General features: G+C 44.0%; 3 protein-coding genes across 3 annotated transcripts; all 3 read right to left on the reverse strand.

The window, feature by feature from the left end:
• Positions 1–2176: 2176 nt before the first annotated feature.
• Positions 2177–5958, reverse strand: LOC149274510 (large ribosomal subunit protein uL10m-like). The gene is made up of 5 exons (XM_089505438.1): positions 5919–5958; positions 3350–3525; positions 2822–2986; positions 2523–2667; positions 2177–2388 (listed from the first exon to the last, which is right to left on the reverse strand). Exons 1-5 carry the CDS (start codon positions 5956–5958, stop codon positions 2177–2179), a joined length of 738 nt encoding a protein of 245 aa, XP_089361564.1.
• A 4851-nt stretch (positions 5959–10809) lies between these two features.
• Positions 10810–12880, reverse strand: LOC149274511 (secernin-2-like). The gene is made up of 7 exons (XM_089505440.1): positions 12737–12880; positions 12459–12640; positions 12066–12265; positions 11736–11948; positions 11393–11558; positions 11127–11307; positions 10810–10977 (listed from the first exon to the last, which is right to left on the reverse strand). Exons 1-7 carry the CDS (start codon positions 12737–12739, stop codon positions 10810–10812), a joined length of 1113 nt encoding a protein of 370 aa, XP_089361566.1. The 5' UTR covers positions 12740–12880.
• A 5754-nt stretch (positions 12881–18634) lies between these two features.
• Positions 18635–19651, reverse strand: LOC149274512 (transcription factor Sp6-like). Its single transcript, XM_089505441.1, has one exon. The coding sequence runs from the start codon at positions 19649–19651 to the stop codon at positions 18635–18637; it is 1017 nt and encodes a 338-aa protein (XP_089361567.1).
• Between the last annotated feature and the right edge of the window lie 1256 nt (positions 19652–20907).

A 20907-nucleotide genomic window follows, 5' to 3' on the forward strand; every position in this document is an offset into this window, starting at 1 on the left:
GCCAAGTTAACTACTGCCTTACCCTGACCCAAATATCTACCTAGGAAATAAAAAATTTATATTTGGCATATTTGTCAGTTTATTAACAATTTGCTTGTGAAAACACACTATGAAGATAGTTACGATAAAATAGGAATAATAATAAAACGAAGGCTTTAAACAGAACCACTGACACCAGTAGGGGTGCAGAAATAGGCAGGGAGCAGTCAGCACCAAGGGAATTGATAATCGTGGAGGCGTACAAGACTCGGAAGTGAGCAACTGGGTATTCTTCAAGAGGTCTAATAACAAAAAAGTAAAAACCCAAAACACTGGTCGAGTACGCATGTGCCAGCCAGCCAGGAGAGTATGCATGTGCCAGCCAGGAGAGTATGCATGTGCCAGCCAGCCAGGAGAGTATGCATGTGCCAGCCAGCCAGGAGAGTATGCATGTGCCAGCCAGGACAGCATGCATGTGCCAGCCAGCCAGGACAGCATGCATGTGCCAGCCAGCCAGGAGAGTATGCATGTGCCAGCCAGCCAGGACAGCACGCATGTGCCAGCCAGGAGAGTATGCATGTGCCAGCCAGCCAGGAGAGTATGCATGTGCCAGCCAGCCAGGACAGTATGCATGTGCCAGCCAGGACAGTATGCATGTGCCAGCCAGCCAGGACAGTATGCATGTGCCAGCCAGCCAGGACAGTACGCATGTGCCAGCCAGGACAGTATGCGGTCACCTGGCGTATTTGTCTTTTGATAAAGGTTATGCTAGTAGATAGAGATTAAGGCATAAAACCATTTTGCAGCACAGCTCCAGAGACCTCCGTACTGAACGATTGTGCGGAAATTAAAAACGTAGCCGGCTTTTATTCTACGGCTGTGACTTTTGCTGCTTGTCTCTGCAGATGGTGGTGCTCCAGTCTCTGCACAAATACCAGCCGCAGCTTCACGTGACCGGGGTGCAGGAGTCTGAGAGCGCCGATGCCCAGAGTCATCTCTTCACCTTTCCTGAAACTCAGTTCATTGCAGTGACAGCGTATCAGAATGCAGACGTAAGGATCAATGCCCGTGTATGATTTATGTATGTTTGTATGTCGCATCAACTGCATGTTCTACAAATAACTCATACAGCTCATACGTGAGATCTGTTTATACATAGAATGTGCCCTACAATATTTACAATCTCACGTCTGTTTCATGCAGATCACACAGCTGAAAATCGATCACAATCCATTCGCCAAAGGATTCCGGGATCACTGCGACATGTAAGTATAAACATGAAACGGGTTACATGGTTTTAAAAAAGTCTGACCAAGAGAAGATTCTGATAAATGTTTGTATATGAGGTACAAGGTATATACAGTTACATGTGCAATTACACACGCATGCTGTATATGTACTTGTTGCGTGCATAGTGGTTTTTAGTGGTACCTAACTTTTCTTCCATGTTTCTGCAGGCTCACTCTCCCCTCTGGCACGGAGCGTCTCTCTCCATCATCCCCCATTTGCTTTCCACCTTTTTTACCAGATTCACTGAGCCACGCTCGGCTATATCCAGTGGAGCAGAAGGAACCTCCGCCGTGGTACTTATCACAGCAAAACATGGCACAGCACCTGGATTACACACCATATGACAATACGGGCAAGATGGCAGCAACATACGCAATAAAATGTTACCCTCAGCCTTCGCATCTAGGGTATTACCCTGATCACACACTCGCCTCACCATGGACGGGTCACACACAGTACCATCCTAACCCAAATCCTACACACTTCACTTGGATTCATCCACTGCTGGAGACCAGGGGGAAAGAGGAAGACCCCCGGGACCAGCCCACAAACTTTGCAGGATGTGAGGAAAGCAAACGGAGACGACTGTCTCCTTACAGCTTGGACGGATCCACGTGCGACAGGAGCACAGATACGGCCTACTGCGGTTTCTTCAGCCAGTAAAAAAGATTAACAAAAACTGACACCATTGGCAATTACTATGGTGGAACGCTGGCTTGCTGACTTATCACCCCATGACAAGGACATGCTGGTTTCCAGTGACACTTTGCTGGTCATTTGGCGTGCAGGCACAGTGCAGATATTGTTGTGTACAGTTTCCAAGAAAATTCAGTAATAAAAAATGTTTTATACACATAACTGGTTTTATTAGAAACGCTTACATAATTAACGTACACTTCTGCGTTCTTCATGTACTCTTCTCCTCTGCACTTTGTTCCTTGATATGTTGCTCCAGGTTGCTGCAGAGTTGGGTAGAATGTTGTGCAAGTAGAGAGCAGGTCTGCGCTGCCATCGCTGAGAGCGTCCCCACAACCTGGCTCTGCAGGCTCTCCAAACTAGGCATCTTGGAGTAGGCCATCACTCCCTGACGGCTCAGCAACCTCCGCTCTATACAGGCTCCTGCAGAGACAAAGCGGACGTGTGGGGAGAGGGCAGAGGAAGTCCAAACACTTTGCTCGGGGAGAGGGCAGCCTTTATCAAGCAGAGGAAGTAGCATGGGACCGTGTCCTTCAACCAACAATGTCCATACTCACCCAAGAGCTCGACCTGAGGCACCTTTCGTACATTCTGCAGCATTTCCTTTACTTTAACATCATGGCTCACAATTAGGAAAGTTTGTCCTATGAACAGCGGCTCCATTGCTTGAAGCTGACACTGGACTAATGACTTCTTTACCACCTGGAGACAGACAAGCAAGGCTTACCCACCATTTCTAACCTACATTCTTATATTATATACCGCTCTGGGTCCACCATTAGGTTTGCATTAACCCTTTTACATATCTTTCTCCTGTCCCTTTTATATTCTGTATATATATTTTCAGTCACGGTACCTGATTGGAGAAATGCTTTATCTGAATCCCATGCTTTAGGAGTCCGTGCCTCAACAGGAGCAGATCCTCAGATCCAACAGCATTTCTCTGAAACACGGCCACCATTTTACATTCTTGTAGCACGGAGTTCAGCTGGCTGCACAGAAGCTGCACCAAGGGGTTATCCTGGGGAAAATAGAGATGAGTTTATGGGTGTTTATTATATATATATATATATATATATATATATATATATCACTCATACATGTTTACCTTTTATAGGAATGAATACAGATAATCAGTCGCCCTATCTAGTTTGATCATTATTACAGTTATAAAGAATCTATCATTAGTCTTTTCTTATATTCAGGAGCCATATGCCAATTCTGTGCATGTTTAAATTCCCTTGCTGTATTAACCTCTACCACTTGTGCTGGGAGGCTCTTTCACGTATCTACCACCTCCTCAGTGAAGTAAAGGTTCCTTAGACTACGACATATTGTCATAAGCCTGTTATTTGCTTTTTTTTTGCGCTCCTACCATCGTTACCTCTTCTATGGGAGCGCGTCTGCTCTTTGGGGCGAGACATTCTTCTGGGATAGCAGGTTTCGGAGGAATGTATTCTGTAACAGCCAACATCTTTTGCCTCTCAAAGTGCATCGCTTTTCTGTGACGTGTGACTGCTTTAGAGCCATGCCGAATACTCTGCAGAGACGGGAGCCGTCCTGAAAGAGGGGAAAAGCAGTAAGAACACGAAGAAAACATGCAGGTGAAAAAATGAGGGTTTGCGATAAAACAGAGCTGGTGGCGCTGCAAAAAAAAAAAAAAAAAAAAAGAGCCTGGCAGGAAAAAAAAGAGACAACCGCTTGCCCCCCAAAAACGCTCTTTTTTACACAAACCCTGCTGAGTTAATATAAACCATACAGCCAATCAAACATTGGTTTGCAGAAACATAGTAGAGAATAGATTGGGACAACATGAAGATATGAATCAAATATCAATATAATAAAAAAGTATTAACGACGACAACTTAAAAGAAAGGTAACCCAAAACGATGTGGATGCTAATGATAACGGGGGGGGGGGGGGGTCAGAATGATTATCAGACTTTACAGCGTAATATAAGATTGCGACAGCAACACCTGATAATATATTTCTGTCTCTATGCGCCATCTGCTGTCACTAAAAAATATCCTCCTTTACATCCGAACAATTACAGCTAAAATATACGGATATAAAAGTTACAATTATTGTTGGGCTCTGCGTGTAACTCCATCGGCAGATAATGAACTGTAATAACCTGTCAGAGCTCATATGTAGCACTAGATGACTTTATGGACCAGCCCTTCTTAGGCTTCCAAAAGCCAGTAGTTCTTACAGCGCTGTCTGAAGTGTTTCTGGGTGCATTCAGAACGCATAGAAAAAACATGAAACATTTTTTTTTTTTATTTCCTAAAAAAAAAGAAAAAATATGGAAATTTTTTTTTAAAGAAATTCTGTTTGAAGTCATTTGTTTATCGAGTGATGATGTCACATCAAATAACCTCCTCGTAAGTATCTTGATGGAATATAGTGCAGTGTTATACGAAGGTGGTTACGTATAAATATATTCCGCTGCAAAGTTTGAAAGGTTATTTTACCACAATAATCGACAAAACGGTAAAATCAGGACTGTTTCAGTGAGACCACTTTTTAAAACTTTCACCACAATCGCCTGTCATGGATTCTCTTTTCTCTCAGGGTGAGCGAGCGCTCCCCGTCTGTATAATTGGGTTATGTAACCACACGGCATTTTTTTTTCATGTCAAATTGTGCCAATACTAAGCACCGCAAGCAGAACGTAAGGAATACACGGCAAGAGAAATCTTTAAAAACACAACAGGGTGTATTCACGAAAGTGGGAGTTTGCAGTGGAGTTATCATCATTCACGCTCAATACTTTGTATAACGCAACGTTAAATTATTATTACTACTTTTTATTTATGAAGCGTCAACAAACTACTTGGCACTGTACAATTGAAATGGGGCGGTTAACACACACGTAACATATATATACGTTAATACATACAGACAGATCAGGAGCGGAGAGCACCGTCCACGAGCTGCCACCCAGCCTTAAGGTATTTTAGCTCAAAGTTAAATAGCTAAATGTACATTTATCTCATTTTGTTCTAATAAACTTACTTTATCTGACCAGGTCGCCCCCTTACAGGCAGTTGAGTGATACTGACTTTGCTCCACAGACTTTCACTAGTCAGAGGGATTTAGACAGAGCCATTCTATCGGCTACCACAAAGCAGTATTGATCACGCTACCGTAAGAGAAATAGAGCACCAAACACAGCCAACCCACTGCTGTCCGAAAACACTACGTCAAAAAGAATAAATCACTTATTTTGGGCTTTTGGAGAAAAAAAAAATCCACCCATTGGAGTATTTGATCCCTGCCGGACCTCTTTATGCGCCAATGGACTTTTGTCATGACATTGCTCCACGAAGGAGCATATAACATGACGATCAATGAGGACGATGATGACGGGTGTTACATCATACTAGTATTTGGCGGTTCTCCCCAGGGACCAATGATTGTCTCTGACAATGCATCCGCCCCATACATTCCTGCGTTAGACCAACGCGGGCCAACGGCCTCTTCCTTTAAGGACGTTAATCGCACAAAAAAAGAAGCAATTTCTGATTTACAGGAATCATAGAATAAATCTCTATCTGGCATCTTAGAAATAAAGGAAAATCAGTGCAAGGTCCTTCACCGAGGCGGCTCTGACAGCTGCCAATCATAGGTCACAGGTGCAATCCGTACATTGTTCCGCCACCGGTCCGGTCCTAAAGAAAACTATAGGCTGTTACAGGGGAGTATAGAGACGTTTTATTAAATGCAATATAAAGAAAAATAACACCGGTAAGCGAGCGGTGACCGCGCATTATGAGACGGCAGTGCATGACAGGTCACTGTGACACCGGAGGACCCCCACGCGTGGACCAAACGCCGCATTCCTCTGTCAGAAGATGTGTAACCGAGCCGTGCATTCAGATACTTGGCGCTACTACACCCTACACATGCATAACCCCAAGCCCCGGTCACATGAACGAATGTCCACTCACCTAACTCCCGGACAGCCCTCCGAACCAAGGCAGTCGCCATGTCACCGGAAGTAACCAGGACAGAGAGCGGCGGCGCGTAGAATTGTGGGGGCTCGAGGTATCCTAGCAACCGGAGGATGCACAAATGTTCGAACCTAGCACAAGATAACGTAAATGTTCTTATAATTCACGGTGTGCGTGATGACCAATGTGACGAGGATGGCAGGGGGTGAGTATTTAATGAAATGCTGTCTTTTAAGCACTAAATCTACGAATAAATACCAATAATACATTGCGTAGATAAAATATATGGTATTTATAGGCACATGATAGCTATACACACACATATATATTATATATTATATATATATATATATATATATATATATATATATATATACACGGTATATATCATGTACTGTCTTATTTTACCCCACTGCACCAAAGTATGCAATACAATAGATTGGGGGTTATTTTGCAAGTTATTTACCAATGGCTGCTGTTATCTCATATTTGTGGATATTTAAATGAGACTCCCCAGCTTTACAGACTTAAACAAAAGTTAATGAAATAGCACTAAGGAACTAAGTACGGGTTTGCAGTAACACAGGGGGTGGCGGGGAAATCACAGCAAGTCATTTCTGGGCTTAAAGTTTTCTCCTAGAGAAGGCTTCTATTATAAGAAAGCAGACGGAACAAATAAGAGGCCACGAAGGCCAACAGAAAGTGGAGAAATAACACCGGTGATGAGTTTTCCCTCATCCATTAGCTGACCCACTAAGATCCTTTAATGTTTAAAGACACAAATCAAATGAATAAGGCTTGCTAGATTCCAGCAATAATCACTTGCTACTTTGCCAATTTAATCCCTTCATACGAATCACTGAAAACGTGGAGGGACCCCAACGAAACAAACACTCTCTCTGAATGTCTGCCTACCTTCTCCACTAACTGATTCCGTGTCTCCTTGACTCGCCGCTCCACTTCTTGTCTTGCATCTTCTACTTCTGTTTTCTTTCTTAATCTGCTGCCCCTTGTGTCTTCTTTCTTCGTCCGCTTCTCCCGCTACAGAGCAGAGGCTCCAGGCTGTCCTGTGGCTCTGCCCCCTTTGTAGAAGTGCACGGGGAGGCCAAAATAATGCAGATAGATAGGAGGAGAAAAAAGTTGCAGAAATGCTTTTCCTTCTCAGCGAATCTGTCTTCATTATTCTGGTTTGCTGGCAAACTTCTGGAAAATGGTGGAGCTTCCAGAGGGCGACGGTGTGCCCGGAGGCTCCGCCATTTTGCTGAAGTTCACTGGGAGGCCATGTTCACGAAAAAAGCGGACAAAGAGACAAGGAGCAGCGGATGAAGAAAGAGGACAGAAGAACGAGAAGACACAAGAGAAGAAGCGGAGCTGCGTGGCAAGGAGACCGAATCGGTTGGCGGAGAAAGTAGGGATACAACGCATGCAAGAGAGTGAATGGGGGTGTAACAGAAAGTGAATGAGAGTATGAAAGAGCATGAGAGAGTGAATGAGCATGAGTGACAACGAATTTCGCTTCTGAATGTAAAATGCCCTACAATTTTAATCTGAATGGATTTTTTTTTTACTTTATTTCCATAATCTAATGTCTTTCATTTAGTTAACCAGATATTATATGGTAAGTGTACAAAAGCAATACAGGGATAGCTCTGAAATGTATTAGGGGAGTATTCAATTAAATAAATTAGCCATTGAGTTAAGAGGGTTTGAGGGGGCAATTCAGGGCCTAAATAAAAAAATAGAAATAGTTAATATACCTCAAGGTGAAGATAGCCTTTTTAGATCAGTCCTCAATTACATGCCTTTTATAATTATGTTATTATGATATAGGTGACACAGAAGCAGGTCACGACCAGCAATACACCTTGACTGCAATTGCAAGGAGGAACCTAGATCCATCATTGTGCCTTAATACAGAGGAAGCATTGTGAGTGGATAAACCTGTATATTTTTAATCACTAGTAAACCTAGAAACCTAGATTTTGATGACAGATGAGAACAATTTGGCCCATCTAGTCTGCCCATGTAAAGACTTAGACCTTAGTTGGGATGTTTTTTCCCAAGATTCAATGACATAATATCATATACACTCATGACACTATTTGTGTACTTACGGTGGGGAGTAACTTTTGGACCACAGGGCAAGCCTAGCCAAATGTCCAAGTAATACAGTGGATCAGGGTTCCAACCCTAAGTCTGAAGAACCCTGCAGTAAGCAATGTACTGTGTTACAATAATCTGTTTCCCTCAGGCTCCATGCAGTGCGACATCTGAGCACCGTCAGACTTGACAGAGAAGGAATAACAACCTTGGCTAATCTAGACGTTGTGCGAGACGTACGCAGTTTGTATCTCCAGAAGGTAACGGAATGAGTTATCATCTACTCTCAAAAATAGCTAGTATCTTTAAGAGAAAACCTGCTGGGTGACCCTAAACATCTTTAATAGGACTTTAAACTTAGAGACTGATCCCACCCAATTGTGCCATATATTGGATGTAAATGATCTCATTCCAGCCCATCATAGAGGAACTGATCTACTGATGCTTTGCTGGGTGCCTCAAACATACTGATTATGTATATTTTCTAACTAATACCATCACAAATACCCAGAGGGGGGGACTTATACCAGTGGTATATAAATACTGCATTAAGAGAAGCTTACCATGTCTGTCACGTGAATAATATTTTGTTTTCTTTTAATAATTAGAACCTAATTAAGAAGATTGAAAATTTAGATGCACTCAAAAATCTCAGGTGAGTATATATTGAGAGCATACAACCCAATGTCCTTAATGGCTTCAGTTTGGCACTTCTGTTGGAGATGCTGACTACGTAGGTTAACCTGAACGCATCTCCTAAGCAGTAGTGTGCATGCGCGCATACTCCCCGTCAGCCAGCTCCAGCTCGTTGGAGAGTTACAGGGGCTCTCAGACATTTAATTCATTCTAAATGACTATACAGAGAAAGACCCATCTGTTCCTGAAATACATAATTTGTGTGGGTACACTAAACATGGAGAAGGGGAATCATCAGCGGACAAAGATGTGCTAAAATTGGCAAAAAGCTCCAGTCACTTAGGGGAGTAAAACCCTGTTTCACAAAGGGGTCAAAGTACTTCAATTTGCACTCTTTGTTAGCGGACTTGTATAGGACCACCCTTTAACAGATAGGCCCCCTTTAGCCTGCAACCCCATTTTTTACACTATTGTACTGCATGTTATTTTGTTCGGCTTTAAAGCTGTTTGGAAAAATATTATCATCTTTTGTTGAAGGTTTTTGAGCCTTTCAGGGAATAGGATTGAAGAAGTTATAAACCTCCGTTGTCTGCAAAATCTGAAGTTTCTCGACTTGTCCCACAATTTGATACAAAGGATTAGTGCCGGTGAGTGTTGCCCATACCTTTCTGAATTGTGTGTTAATGTTTGGCATCAAACAGCTGAGAGAGCAATAAAAATTGCCAATATTTCTACATAGAGCAACTTCTACTCACTACCCGCGATCCCTCTTTTGTGCACAGGAGAGTTGCCCCTTGGATTGCTTATCTTGGATTTGACAGGGAACGTCTGCACCCAGAAAAATTTCTATAGGTGAGATGGAGTTGGACACACTGGGATCTGACCATGGGTCTCACTGAGTGACACAACAAGAATATCATAGGAGGGTTAAAACTGCTTGCCCGCAAAGAAATTATACACTGAACATAAGATAAAGTAGTTGATTTTTTTCAGACAGGAACTACTGGGGGCTTTGCCCCTTCTTCAAGAGCTGGACGGGGAGATTGTGAGAGATGGATCTAACCCAGAGCCTCAAATGAGTCATGAAGGAGATGAGGACAGTGACAGTGATGACATCAGCCTATGCGGAAACCCAGGTACTCTTGTTTTGTAGCAACCTTCTGATGACATTTGGTACTCTTTGGTATCCTCTTCAGAAGTCTCTTCATAACCTGCAGGCCACCATGGAATTCACCTTAATTCAGCAATAACATTCTAGGGCCAAACATACCCTGGCCTTTATAAGGTCCAGTAAAGAAAAGCAAAAAACAGCAATATACCACCTATTTTAGTTTGCAAGACAAGCTAAAGTGTAACATGTATTTCATCTTTGTAGGAGCGCTCACCTCTCTGTCTCACGAACTGCTTAGACGGTCTCACCAGAGAAGAGATAGAGCTTTGAAAGAACACCAACTCCGTCTGGAGGAGCTGAATGACACCCAAGATTTAAAAAACCTTGTTTCACCTGGGAGGGATTCTTCTGTCCCCTTAACTGAGCTAAATCCCTGCACTTCGGAATCATTAGATAAATGTAAGAAGGGCTCCCAAAAGCTTCACACCAGGTCCTCTACTGTATGCAACAGTAAAGCACAATGTCACACAAAGGTGAAAAAGAAACTAGAGTCGCCAATTTCATCTGAAAAAAATTCTGTAGGCACCACCGTCACTGCCATCCAAGGGTCTAACGCTAAATCCTCTGTCAGAGCTAAGACCACATCAAATAGTTTTTGTAAGTCAGAAAGGGGTTCTTCCTCAGAACAGAATAGATCAGGAGTTGGTCCAAACTTATCCTTACCTCGGAAAATGCCCCAAAGTGCTCATTGCCCAAAACCGCACCAGACTGGCCCAAAGTCGTCTCAAACACAAGGGATGGCTGCTGCTTCTCAACTTGATCGAAATGAGAGACAGACCGCATCCGCCCCTTCAAGAAAACCGAGACCTGTAAATGCCCCAATTCCATCGCAGCTCACACAGAAAACAGCCGCATTGTCAACTAAACCGGGACTCAATCTTCCAGGGGGTAAAAGGAAATGATCCAGGGGTATGAATGTGTATTATGTATTAAACATTATTTATTATCTCAAATCACCGGTCATTTCTGATGTTTCATAGTTCATATAATTTCCCCTCTGTACAATGTTAATTCCTTCTCAACACAGGTTAGGAAGAGGTCACCCAGGTTTATAGAGTCAGTGGTTGTTCTATCTAGGAGTTTCTTCACCAACTCAAGATTATCAGCCTCCAGCTCCTTCTGCTTGACATGTAACCTTTGTTCAGAATCCTGTCAACACAGAGATAACATTAGCAGCGATCTTAAATATTTGTTTCATCACTTAGTTTGAGGGTAGTTTTATTAGCCAGCAGACAGAAATTTATTAGCCAGCAGACAGAAATCTCTGGCAAAGGACCCTCCATGTTACCCGGTCATACCTCTTTGCCTTTGCAGACCTCCAGCACCCTCTGCTGGTGTATGTATAACTCATGCCTTCGATCAACCTGAGTCTGAAACCGAGGCATCTTCTTGACAGGGTCATCATCTCCAAAGGTGGGTGATAGCACCCAAGGGACCTGGCCTACTAGTGGGTCAAAGACAAAAGGTTTGAACACAGACCTGCAGTAAATAGAAAGAGACGAGGTTTATACCTCTAAGTGATATAAAACGAATGAATGTAGACATATTGTGACCGGTCACTCACCTTGATGGGTCTGGTGTGGCAGTCATCAGATGAATACAGGGTGAGTTGGGGCAACGCGGAAGCACGGATACCATACTGGATGTGGTACAGAAGCCACCAGAGTCCATGCAAATACCACTGTCCTTGTCACGCAAGATCTGTAGCATGGAATCCACTGTGATCTGCCCTAAAGATAACCAGATACTGAAGCATGGATACAGTATAGCTTATAACATGTTATGGGCACTGACATTTCCACTTTCAATGCTTCTCCTACATTAAAGTCTTACTGCATCCTTCCATATTGTGCCGCGGTTTTCCCTCATCCTCAAATCCTTTCATCCACCTCCTCCTCTCTCCTCACCTTCTTGCCGCTGCAGAAGTTCCTTTCCTGCTTTGTACCTCTTCTTTGCTGCCTCCATTCGCTCGGGCTGCTTTTCCAGAGAATACACAGCACTGAAGCTGAACTCCCCGTGGCCGTCCCACCATCCTTGCTCTACCGCATGCGAGCGAAGCTGTGGATGCTCCTTCCATGGAACCGAGACGCTTAACTGATTGGAAATATTCCGAACTCCCTCTGTGAGAGAAAAAAAAACGTAGCACGCGTTCATCAAACACGTACATTTACCACTACACTCTGGTAACGTCTATAGATCATGCAGACATCCATGCACACTAATATATGTTATCTCACCAGTAATCCTCTCTGCTGCCCAGTACGGCCCAGTGGTCTCCAGGACATACGCCTCCATGCGGTCACACAGCAGGAACGTGTTGTGATATATAAAGGGCTCGGGTTCTTCCCTGCAGCTCCCCCCCTGACCATAGCGCTCCACGAGCTCGGTGATGACCTGCATTGCATCCTGAGCAGAAGAGGCTCGCTCCAGCGCAAGTCTGCAGGGACAGCAAACGCCACAGATATATATATATATATATATATATATATATAGACTTATCTATAAGGAGCCGTTACATATAGTCACAGGAAGTACATCCCACTGCGGAATACGATGTCGCTTTATAAAACAATAACTTCTGGAGGATAACAGCAAGACGGTTCAATTGCCCCATTTTTAAATGGTCTCACCTGACTAAGTCCATACCCAGTAGGGCTTCGCCCTCTGTTACTGGTTCTTTGGTCCACACCGCTTCATTCCCAATACAGACCCCCGTCTCATTGGCGCCCATCTCTGCCCCCCACAACCAAGATGGGCGACTCAACAGAACCGCTTGAGTTTCGGGTGCCTGGTCCACCTCCAGGAACGTACACTGAACAAAGGACATTAATTAGCGTCAGCGATTTACACGGGCGGCTCACCGTTATATTTTCACAGCAATGCGTAGGTTATAAGTGCCGGAGCTCACCATGACTCTGGATCCTGGAGGGTGAGTGGCGCGGGGGTAATAAACCACCTCCTGGACCTCATGCCGAGGCCGGTCGGAGTTCTTCCCGAAGATCACAACAGGAGCAATAGAAGCCGGAGGCAGCGAAACAAAGCAGTCACAGGAGCTGGGGCAACGGCCGAGAGACATGTTTCTACACACGCAGGGAAACGCATTATATTATATATATTATATATATATATATGATCTACGTATACATTTACTTCTAACACCAATATTATGATTTATTGTTTTATATAGCACCATCATATTCTGTAGCGCTGTACAATGGATAGACAGGAACAAATATAACATACACGTACTTCCTGTATTAACTTAGTTACGCATCTGCCTCACACAAAGTTAGTGCCCACTGGGGGCATTTATCTATACCAACCCCCCATCATAATATTCACTCATCGACTCCCCAAATCTGTCCCTGCAGCTTCCCTGTGCTGTGGCCCGCAGTCCCTACAGCTTCCTTCTTCCCTGTGCTGTGGCCCGCAGTCCCTACAGCTTCCTTCTTCCCTATGCTGTGGCCCGCAGTCCCTGCCTCCAGCCGGTTTTGCTTACCAGCCCCGGTTGCAGTAAGAGTTACGCACCGAGGACCCGAGTCACGTTCTAAGTCAGCTGACTGAGGAGGTCACGTGCTGCTGGCAGCCGCGAGCGGAAGTGAGCGAATGAACAGGTGCACGAGTCCTTCGGGGTAGAGTGTGGGCACGGGTTATATGTGAGGCTTGTGGTGTACAACTCCCAGCATTCTCAGCCAGCACAATAACCATTATAAGCCAGTGTATTTTCCTTCCTTCTGTTTGTTATGGATGAAGGCATTAGAAACAAAACCATAGTAAATCGGGGTGCTTGGTGATGAATGTTAGATGTTTGCAGTTAAAAGTGAAGAGATGGGGGGGGTACTCTGCTCTGTTACCCACTAGCTGAGCCTGGACGTTATTATACGTCTTATGTGTGTAACGCCGGTCTCAGGAAACCCGAGTCAACCAAATAGAATGGCAACCAAAGGCAGGGCCGGACTAGTGATGATAGGGTGGCCCTGGCACGTTAAGTCCGGTGTCCGCCTGATGATGTAAGTGCGGGTGATAGCCGGATACGTGCGTGGATACATCATGTTCTATGCGGCTGGGAATATCCACCTGCTGGCCGCACGCGCTGAAACCGTTGCCTGGTGGCACATCGTTATAATGTCACAAACTTTCAGAGGGTTCTGAGCAAGGCAATGTCATGCAAGGCTATGAGGTGTCATAGGTGTGATGATAGAGTGAGGATGTTGGAGTGAGAGCGTGTGTACATTTTTAGCAAGGGGCCAAAAGGTGTCGGAACTCCCCTGTGACATCTCATCGTTTCTTCTGCAAGCTCCCTCCTTAGTAAATAAAGCACTATGTGTAAATGTACGCGGAACCAAAAATCTGGGGCATATTGTATTAAAATGCATGGATGTGAAGAAAAAAGAAATTGTTGAGCAGTAGTTACAGTAATGTGTAGAACGTTTACTACAAACACACTCTTTGTGCCCTGCGTCTGCATTATGGTTTGGGGATTCTTCAGCAGAACGCGGCGGCGGCGGCTGCTGCTGCTCCGTCCTCCAAATTGTCGCAGCTCCTTCCTGCGTTTAGTTTGTAAAAACGCCGTCCGCCCATCCCAGGATCATGTCCGCAGAGACCACAAATCCCACAGGAGACGCTGATTCATGGATTATATAGACTACTCACCATCTCGACGCCTGCGTTACAGCAGACAGAGCTCCCTCCTTCCCTTCCCCACCAAAAACACAAACTCATTGCAAACTAAACACATTTTTATGTCTCCGTTAAAAATGATTAGTTCATTATGGGGGGGGGGGGGGGGGGACTTAAAGCTAAAAGAGTCCTACCGGTGTGTGTACTGGGAGCGAGGACTCAACTACTTCTGATCATTGACTATGGAATTCATTCATTCATTCATTCATTCATTGCCTGCCTGGAACAGATCACCCTTATTAGCTATCCTCGTGATCTAATAACATCTCTGCGGTGTTAATCCACAGATCCTTTGCACTATACTCCTCTCTTTTTGTAGTGCGTGTGTTGATATATTTTATTGGGTTCTGAAAGTTTATGTAACTTTACAACCTTTTTTAATATGTTGGCCCAATAAAAAGCTTATGTAACCTTAGATTTTATTAGACCAACACAGAAAAAAAATGTATCCCCATTAAATAAAGGCTGTTTTTGCTTCTAATAATAAAGGGAAATACTGAATAAAATGCAAACTGCTACCCCCCAAATCAAGCAGGCATTGTCACTCACATACATATACAAAAAATATACCTATACCTTGTCCTAGCAAATCTATAGGCATAATAATATATGATTACTTGAACAAGTGGTCCCAGAAAAAGTTTGAGATACCAGGTTGGGTAGAGCAATATATTTTATATTAGCGGACTTGTAGCTCAAAAAAAACCATAGGAAATAAACCAAATATTTATTTTTGTAAACAATATAGCATACTAGATTAATAGGAAGTTGTAATTAGCTTTTTTTAATAGTATCAAATCTTTACCATTTACCAACAAATGATCCTGTATGGCTGCAGTTATTTTAATACGTCCCAATGTTTCTTAAAAACAAATTTCTTAAAAACAAAAAAATTAAAATCACTCTCCCTATGATGTATGTCTCCCAAATATATGAAGTTAATTAGAAAATACATGACAATCATGTACATAAAAATAGCTACTGCAAAAATGACTCCAAATATTGATAAGATCATTACGCCACACCTTTGGGGTATAATTTCCTTTAATATAAACTCTCTACAAGTCCTGGTAGATGGAGTCAAGTGGCACCCAAGGTCCTAGCTGGCAATGACTAGTGGTGCAACTATGTGGCGGGGACTCGTTTTGTGAATGTTTCCAGACTCCACTCCTCTGCTACATCCACGAGACACACAGATCTCTCTTCTCTTGCTCTTACCTATCCATAAGTTGCTTAGGTGCTGTGTTATAGGATCAAAATGGCCCCAGCGTTGCATTGGCCAGATCCAAGCTGAACACCGAGTGCCTCAAAGGGAGTGCAGAGGGGCCAAACCTAAGAGCCTAGCCAAAAATGCCCCCTTTCATTTAGGCAATTGTTAGGACATGGCTGATGGCTGCATGCTTCTCCCTAACCTACAAACAGCACCACCAAGAGACAGAGGGAATAAAGTCCTCACGGTAGTAAAATGATCATTCCCACCTTTAAAGGAAATACCGCCCTCTACAAAAAAATAATAAATAAATCAAAGAAAAAATATAAAGATGGTAATGGACACTCCTATATGCCCCAGGTAACCTACCCCCCCCCGTTGAGCCCATACCCCCCCCGAAGAATTTCAATAGACGCCCATGAAAGTAACCCCAATGCTGCCATTAGGTTATTTTCTGTTTGATATAGATGAAGAGATAACCAAATGATAGGCTGTCATGTAATATTTTATTTGTTTTTTTTGGAATGTTGCCTATATCCTGCTTAATAACAGTCATTAAAGTTAAAGTCATTAAAGTTTCGTCAGAACACAGCAGACAATGTTGACCATACATTATGCGGAATATTCTTCGCTGTCTTTTCATATAATAAATTCACAAAGGTCAGTTTTGGGGAGTGAGCTTAAGTTTTGAGTGTAGAATGTTTACGCCATGTGTAGTCAAAAGAGGAGCCATCAGTTTACTAGGCGGTGCGGGCGTAAGATGGTTGCGTTTATATACAGGACAACAAAATATAAAATATATAAACTGGTATTTTTTTACAGCAATACAATAAACAAAACAGAAGTAATTATTGAAGATAATTTAGAAAAAGACAGCCCCCCCTTTAAACCACAGCTCCAAGTTTAGGATAATAGGAGGTCTGGTTAGACACCGGCTGGCAATCTGCTTTGAAAGTTAGGGTAACCAGATTTCTACTTTGGAGATGGTTATAGAAAATCTACTACTATAAGAAAATGATTTACTCTACATAAAACATGTAAAAAATACATCACATAAGCCACTCTTTAAAATAATACACCAGGGTGGAATTTTCAACAGCCGTGTGACATTATTAACACAAGGTTCCCTTTAATTTTACAAGTACCTGAAAGGCAGGCAACGTGGCTCTCTGGCACTCATATGGTTAATTCTGAAATTGTTAAATCTCCAAAAGAGAGAAATACAAATTTTCTCTGCATTGCACTAAATCAACTAATAATTGTAATAAACTACACGTGATTAATTACTGGCCATGTCCCTATCTGACCCCTCACCTTTTTTTTTTACTGTTTCTAATAAATTACACAGATTAGGCACATGTACCTAGCTATACTCTAAGCGCTGGCTGGGGCCTGGTGCTTTATGGATAATCTACCAGCATACTGCGGTTGACCATGTAGTAGTACACAGTGCTGTGTAAACTACTGTAACCTGGAGGTGTATGGTCAGTGGGTCGTGTTATAAGACCCCGCATTACAAATGCAGCAGTATGTGCCTGGGGTCCTAAAGGGTCTCTAATCCAGCACAACCCACCGTCACTCATGTGCCGGTACTGAAGATGTCATTCATCCCTTGGAAGGTTCATTCTTGGAATGACGATGTGGAACATCAGGCATAGCAATGAGTTGAAGGACACAGGAGATACCGCATTTGTCCGATGTGGGTGAAATATATTTTTACAGTATCCTTGGTTCACCATTGTGCATCAGCTGAACGACCCACACACCTTTTCAGTCCCGGACTGGCTAGCAGTGAAGGGGTTAAGACAGCAGCGTGCAGGTCTTCGTTAGCAGCGTGCCGGAGCCTCTCTGGGTGTGGAGCTGTTCTCTGCCCGTATCCCTCCACACCCAGTTTTATAGGCACATTCCCCCATAACATGGGGAGAGTCAGTGTGCAGGAGGGGCAGCCCCCCACCCACAGATTAACGAGAGCAGAGGGTGTGGAGGGGTTAACATAGACCCCGCTCTACGGAATGCTACGGCAGAGATAAATATGTCTGTTTTAGTGCAGAAACAAAATAGTATCTCTGAACAAGTTGAGTAAAAGGGACCTGCCGACCCTTCCCAGAAACCCCAGACCCGATGTTGGGAATAATTGCCCTCGGTCTGCATTTGTATTGTTTTCCTTTAGGCTCCCCTCTCCCTGCACTAATTCTACACTAATGCTGCTCTCCCAGAAGTTAGAAAAACTTTACCATAGGCTCGCTTTACATCTTATATTTCTAGTGAATTCTGATTATAAGTACTTAATCACATTATTGGTGGGAGCTGGCCTGGACTGGCCATCTGGCGTACCGGGCATTTGCCTGGTGGGCCGCAGGCTGACAGCGGCAGATCGGCTTCTGCGGAGTTCGGCCTCCGGCTGTTTATGCACGGCTGCGTGCTACGTGAGCATAAAAACTTAGTGTGGACTGTCGTATCTAGTCGTTGGCCACGCTTATGTTAATAGGCAGCAGCTGGCCTTAAAGTCCCAAGGCTGCCTCGTTATCCGCAGTCCGGCCCTGAGTGGGAGAGAGTAGTGTTGTAATACATACACTTAACTCCCCATGCAACACTTCACCCGCATTTTTCCTTGATCTTGTTCCCTTGTCATCCTCTTGTGCTCCTTTCCCAGTGAGTGCCACATCTCCCCTGCCCTCACCCTAACACCATCACTGCTCAGTCATTTGTGCCGTCTGTCCCTGGAAATACTTTCCTACATATGTCGGGCCATTTGCTTGGTATATACCGTGGGAGGTAGTTTGGGCTGTTGCTGCCAGATATCTACGCTATCTACAAAATAAATAAAGGCATGATAAAGCCCCTTATCCTATTAGTGGGGAGGGAATGGGGTGGCCACTTTCTAAACTTCTACAGTGCTGGGTCAGCAGATAGATATCAGTTTGTGCGACTCCTGCTGCTCTCCTCTGGTTCGTTTTTGGTCTTACTGGCTGCCTCTGAGGATCCTCGGGTCTCACTCTCATGGGTTTTCATGTGCTTGGTAAGGTGATCATTGCGCATGAAGACACGGCTACAAGAGGGACAAGGGTATTTCTTTGCCCCTGTGTGGGTCTGTAGGTGTCTTTGAAGCTCATCACTTCGAGTAAATCTCTTTCCACAGAAGAGCCAGTTGCAGACAAAGGGTCGATCTCCACTGTGCCAGCGAAGGTGGGCCTTCAGATGGGACGTCTTGGCGTACGCCTTCCCACAGCCTGGAATATGGCAGTTGTGAAGGCTTTTACGTTTAGCCCCCTCTGCGCTCGTACTTCCACGTTCAGCTTCCTGGCAGTTTGGGCACCGGCAGGCTGCTTGGGCCGAACTACGTGGCATTGCCCGTCGGGTTCCTTTGGGACGAGGGGACCCATCTGTGCCCTGGTCTGCAGAGTGAGATTCTATAGCAGGGTCCAAACCTCCCATGAGATGAGGGGTAGGAGGAAGCATGTGTGGGGGAGGGACACAGAGCTCTGTGCCATACCCTCCCAGAGGTGCCTGGTGTGATGAAGGACTGGGAAATCCTCCGGCACCCGGCTGCATATCCATCCAACCTGTGCCAACGTGAAGATCCCACCACGAAGGGACTCCACTCTCCTCTCCTGAGCCCCCAGGAACCGGGGGTCTAATCCAGGGCTCATATGGGTGGGACATCTCAAGGGATGGGTGCAGGAATTTGGAGAACGAGTTGTCCACGGATTCACGACCCGCAAAAGTCTGGCTCGAGACTCTCACGGAAGACAAGGATGTGTAGCGCTCAGCAGAAGGGTACGGGGAGTCCTGTATGTTCTCCTGTTGAATTGGGGCTCCTGGGTCAGGATCTGGAGATAGTGGGTACGACTTCAAGGAGAGGTCAGTCGTGGACGGAGAGCCTGGTGCCTCTGATGGTTGGTTACCCAGAGAGCTACATACGGCAGTCAGCATTGCAGAGATTGCCAGGCAAGTTTTATCTGTGGAGGGATGAATGAAACATTGTTACGACGAAAGAAACAACTCTTATATCTGACATAGACCCCCCCCCCACCCCAGTAAGGATCACTGGTTCTATTGCCCTATACTTAGAAGATGAATATATGAGCCTAGAGACTTCTTTCTGCAGACCTGAACCTCCTGCAGCTCCAACCGAGGACCCCATTCTTCTTGGTTGTAAATTGGTAGACTGGGCTCTTGCGCCACCCATCCTGATTAGATGTTTTCAGATATACAGAGGAAATGTAACTATAGTTTATCTTTTATCCTAAATATCCCAGGAGCCAGCAGCTGTAATAAAGGCCTAAAGGATGCAAATTATAGTAATTACCGTCTGCGCTCTAACAAGAAGTGTAGGCGGATAGAGACCCCAAAGATATTAGGATCGGAAAGTATGGGGAACAGAGGTTTAACCCGTGAACTGCCAGAACTCCAAACCAAGATCAACTTATGGACAATACAATTACAATGCACACACGAAACTTTCTTCTTCCATTGTGGGGAAAAAGTCCCACTGCACAAGCAGAACATAAAGGTTTCCTTCAAACGGAATTACATGTGTGTGCACATAACATCATAGAAATTGCATAAAATCAAGATCAGATTTAAAAAAATAATAATAATTAAGGACATTTTGTCTCGGGGGGGGAGCTGCCTTGCGGTTGTCAATCAATGGGTACCATTTAGCATAGGGAGCAAGTCAAGTGGCCCCGTTATATAGCTGGTAATATATGTGGTTCTGTACAAAAAAACATTTAGAGAAAGAGTGCACAAAAAAAACAAAAAAAAAAAAAACATACGTAACACAGAAAGAATCCAGTAAGGGATAACTGTATATATTACGCCCTGGTGGTTAAATGTAGAATTACAAGTAAAACACCTCAATAAACCTTCATCTAAACAAGCTTCACGTTTTAAATGTCTTCTGCTCACCAAGTTCTGAGCAGAGACAGGAGGAGCTCGGAGTTATAACTTTTATTACTTATTTCTTGGGGCAGTCATATTCTTTCACTGAGTGACAGGGAAGAGATCATTAATGAAACCTTAACTGAAAATCCTAGTATATATCAGGAAGACAAACAAATTATAAAGTCTGTACAACTAGTTACACAACTTTTTCTCCTTAAATCAAGGAAGTTGGCTTTTTTTTTTCTTTCTTACAAGCGCGCTATAAACAGCCTCACATCAGGGAAAGCCTGGGGGAATATTAG

The sequence above is a fragment of the Sceloporus occidentalis genome, unplaced genomic scaffold (genome assembly GCF_023333645.1).
Source record: "Sceloporus occidentalis isolate IW3139 unplaced genomic scaffold, rSceOcc1.0.p SCAF_328, whole genome shotgun sequence".
In the NCBI taxonomy this organism is placed as follows: domain Eukaryota; kingdom Metazoa; phylum Chordata; class Lepidosauria; order Squamata; family Phrynosomatidae; genus Sceloporus; species Sceloporus occidentalis.

What these genes read in the sequence shown, in the direction of transcription:
- LOC149274510 (XM_089505438.1), bottom strand. Translation starts at nt 5,958, where the DNA reads ATGGCGACTGCCTTGGTTCGGAGGGCTGTCCGGGAGTTAG. An exon ending in GAGGGCTGTCCGGGAGTTAG is followed by an intron (nt 3,526 to 5,918) that starts GTGAGTGGACAT and finishes CCCCTCTTTCAG; the next exon opens with GACGGCTCCCGTCTCTGCAG. An exon ending in GACGCGCTCCCATAGAAGAG is followed by an intron (nt 2,987 to 3,349) that starts GTAACGATGGTA and finishes TATTTTCCCCAG; the next exon opens with GATAACCCCTTGGTGCAGCT.
- LOC149274511 (XM_089505440.1), bottom strand. An exon ending in CTGGGTATGGACTTAGTCAG is followed by an intron (nt 12,266 to 12,458) that starts GTGAGACCATTT and finishes CTGTCCCTGCAG; the next exon opens with ACTTGCGCTGGAGCGAGCCT. An exon ending in GCCACACCAGACCCATCAAG is followed by an intron (nt 11,308 to 11,392) that starts GTGAGTGACCGG and finishes TATTTACTGCAG; the next exon opens with GTCTGTGTTCAAACCTTTTG.
- LOC149274512 (XM_089505441.1), bottom strand. Translation starts at nt 19,651, where the DNA reads ATGCTGACTGCCGTATGTAGCTCTCTGGGTAACCAACCATCAGAGGCA.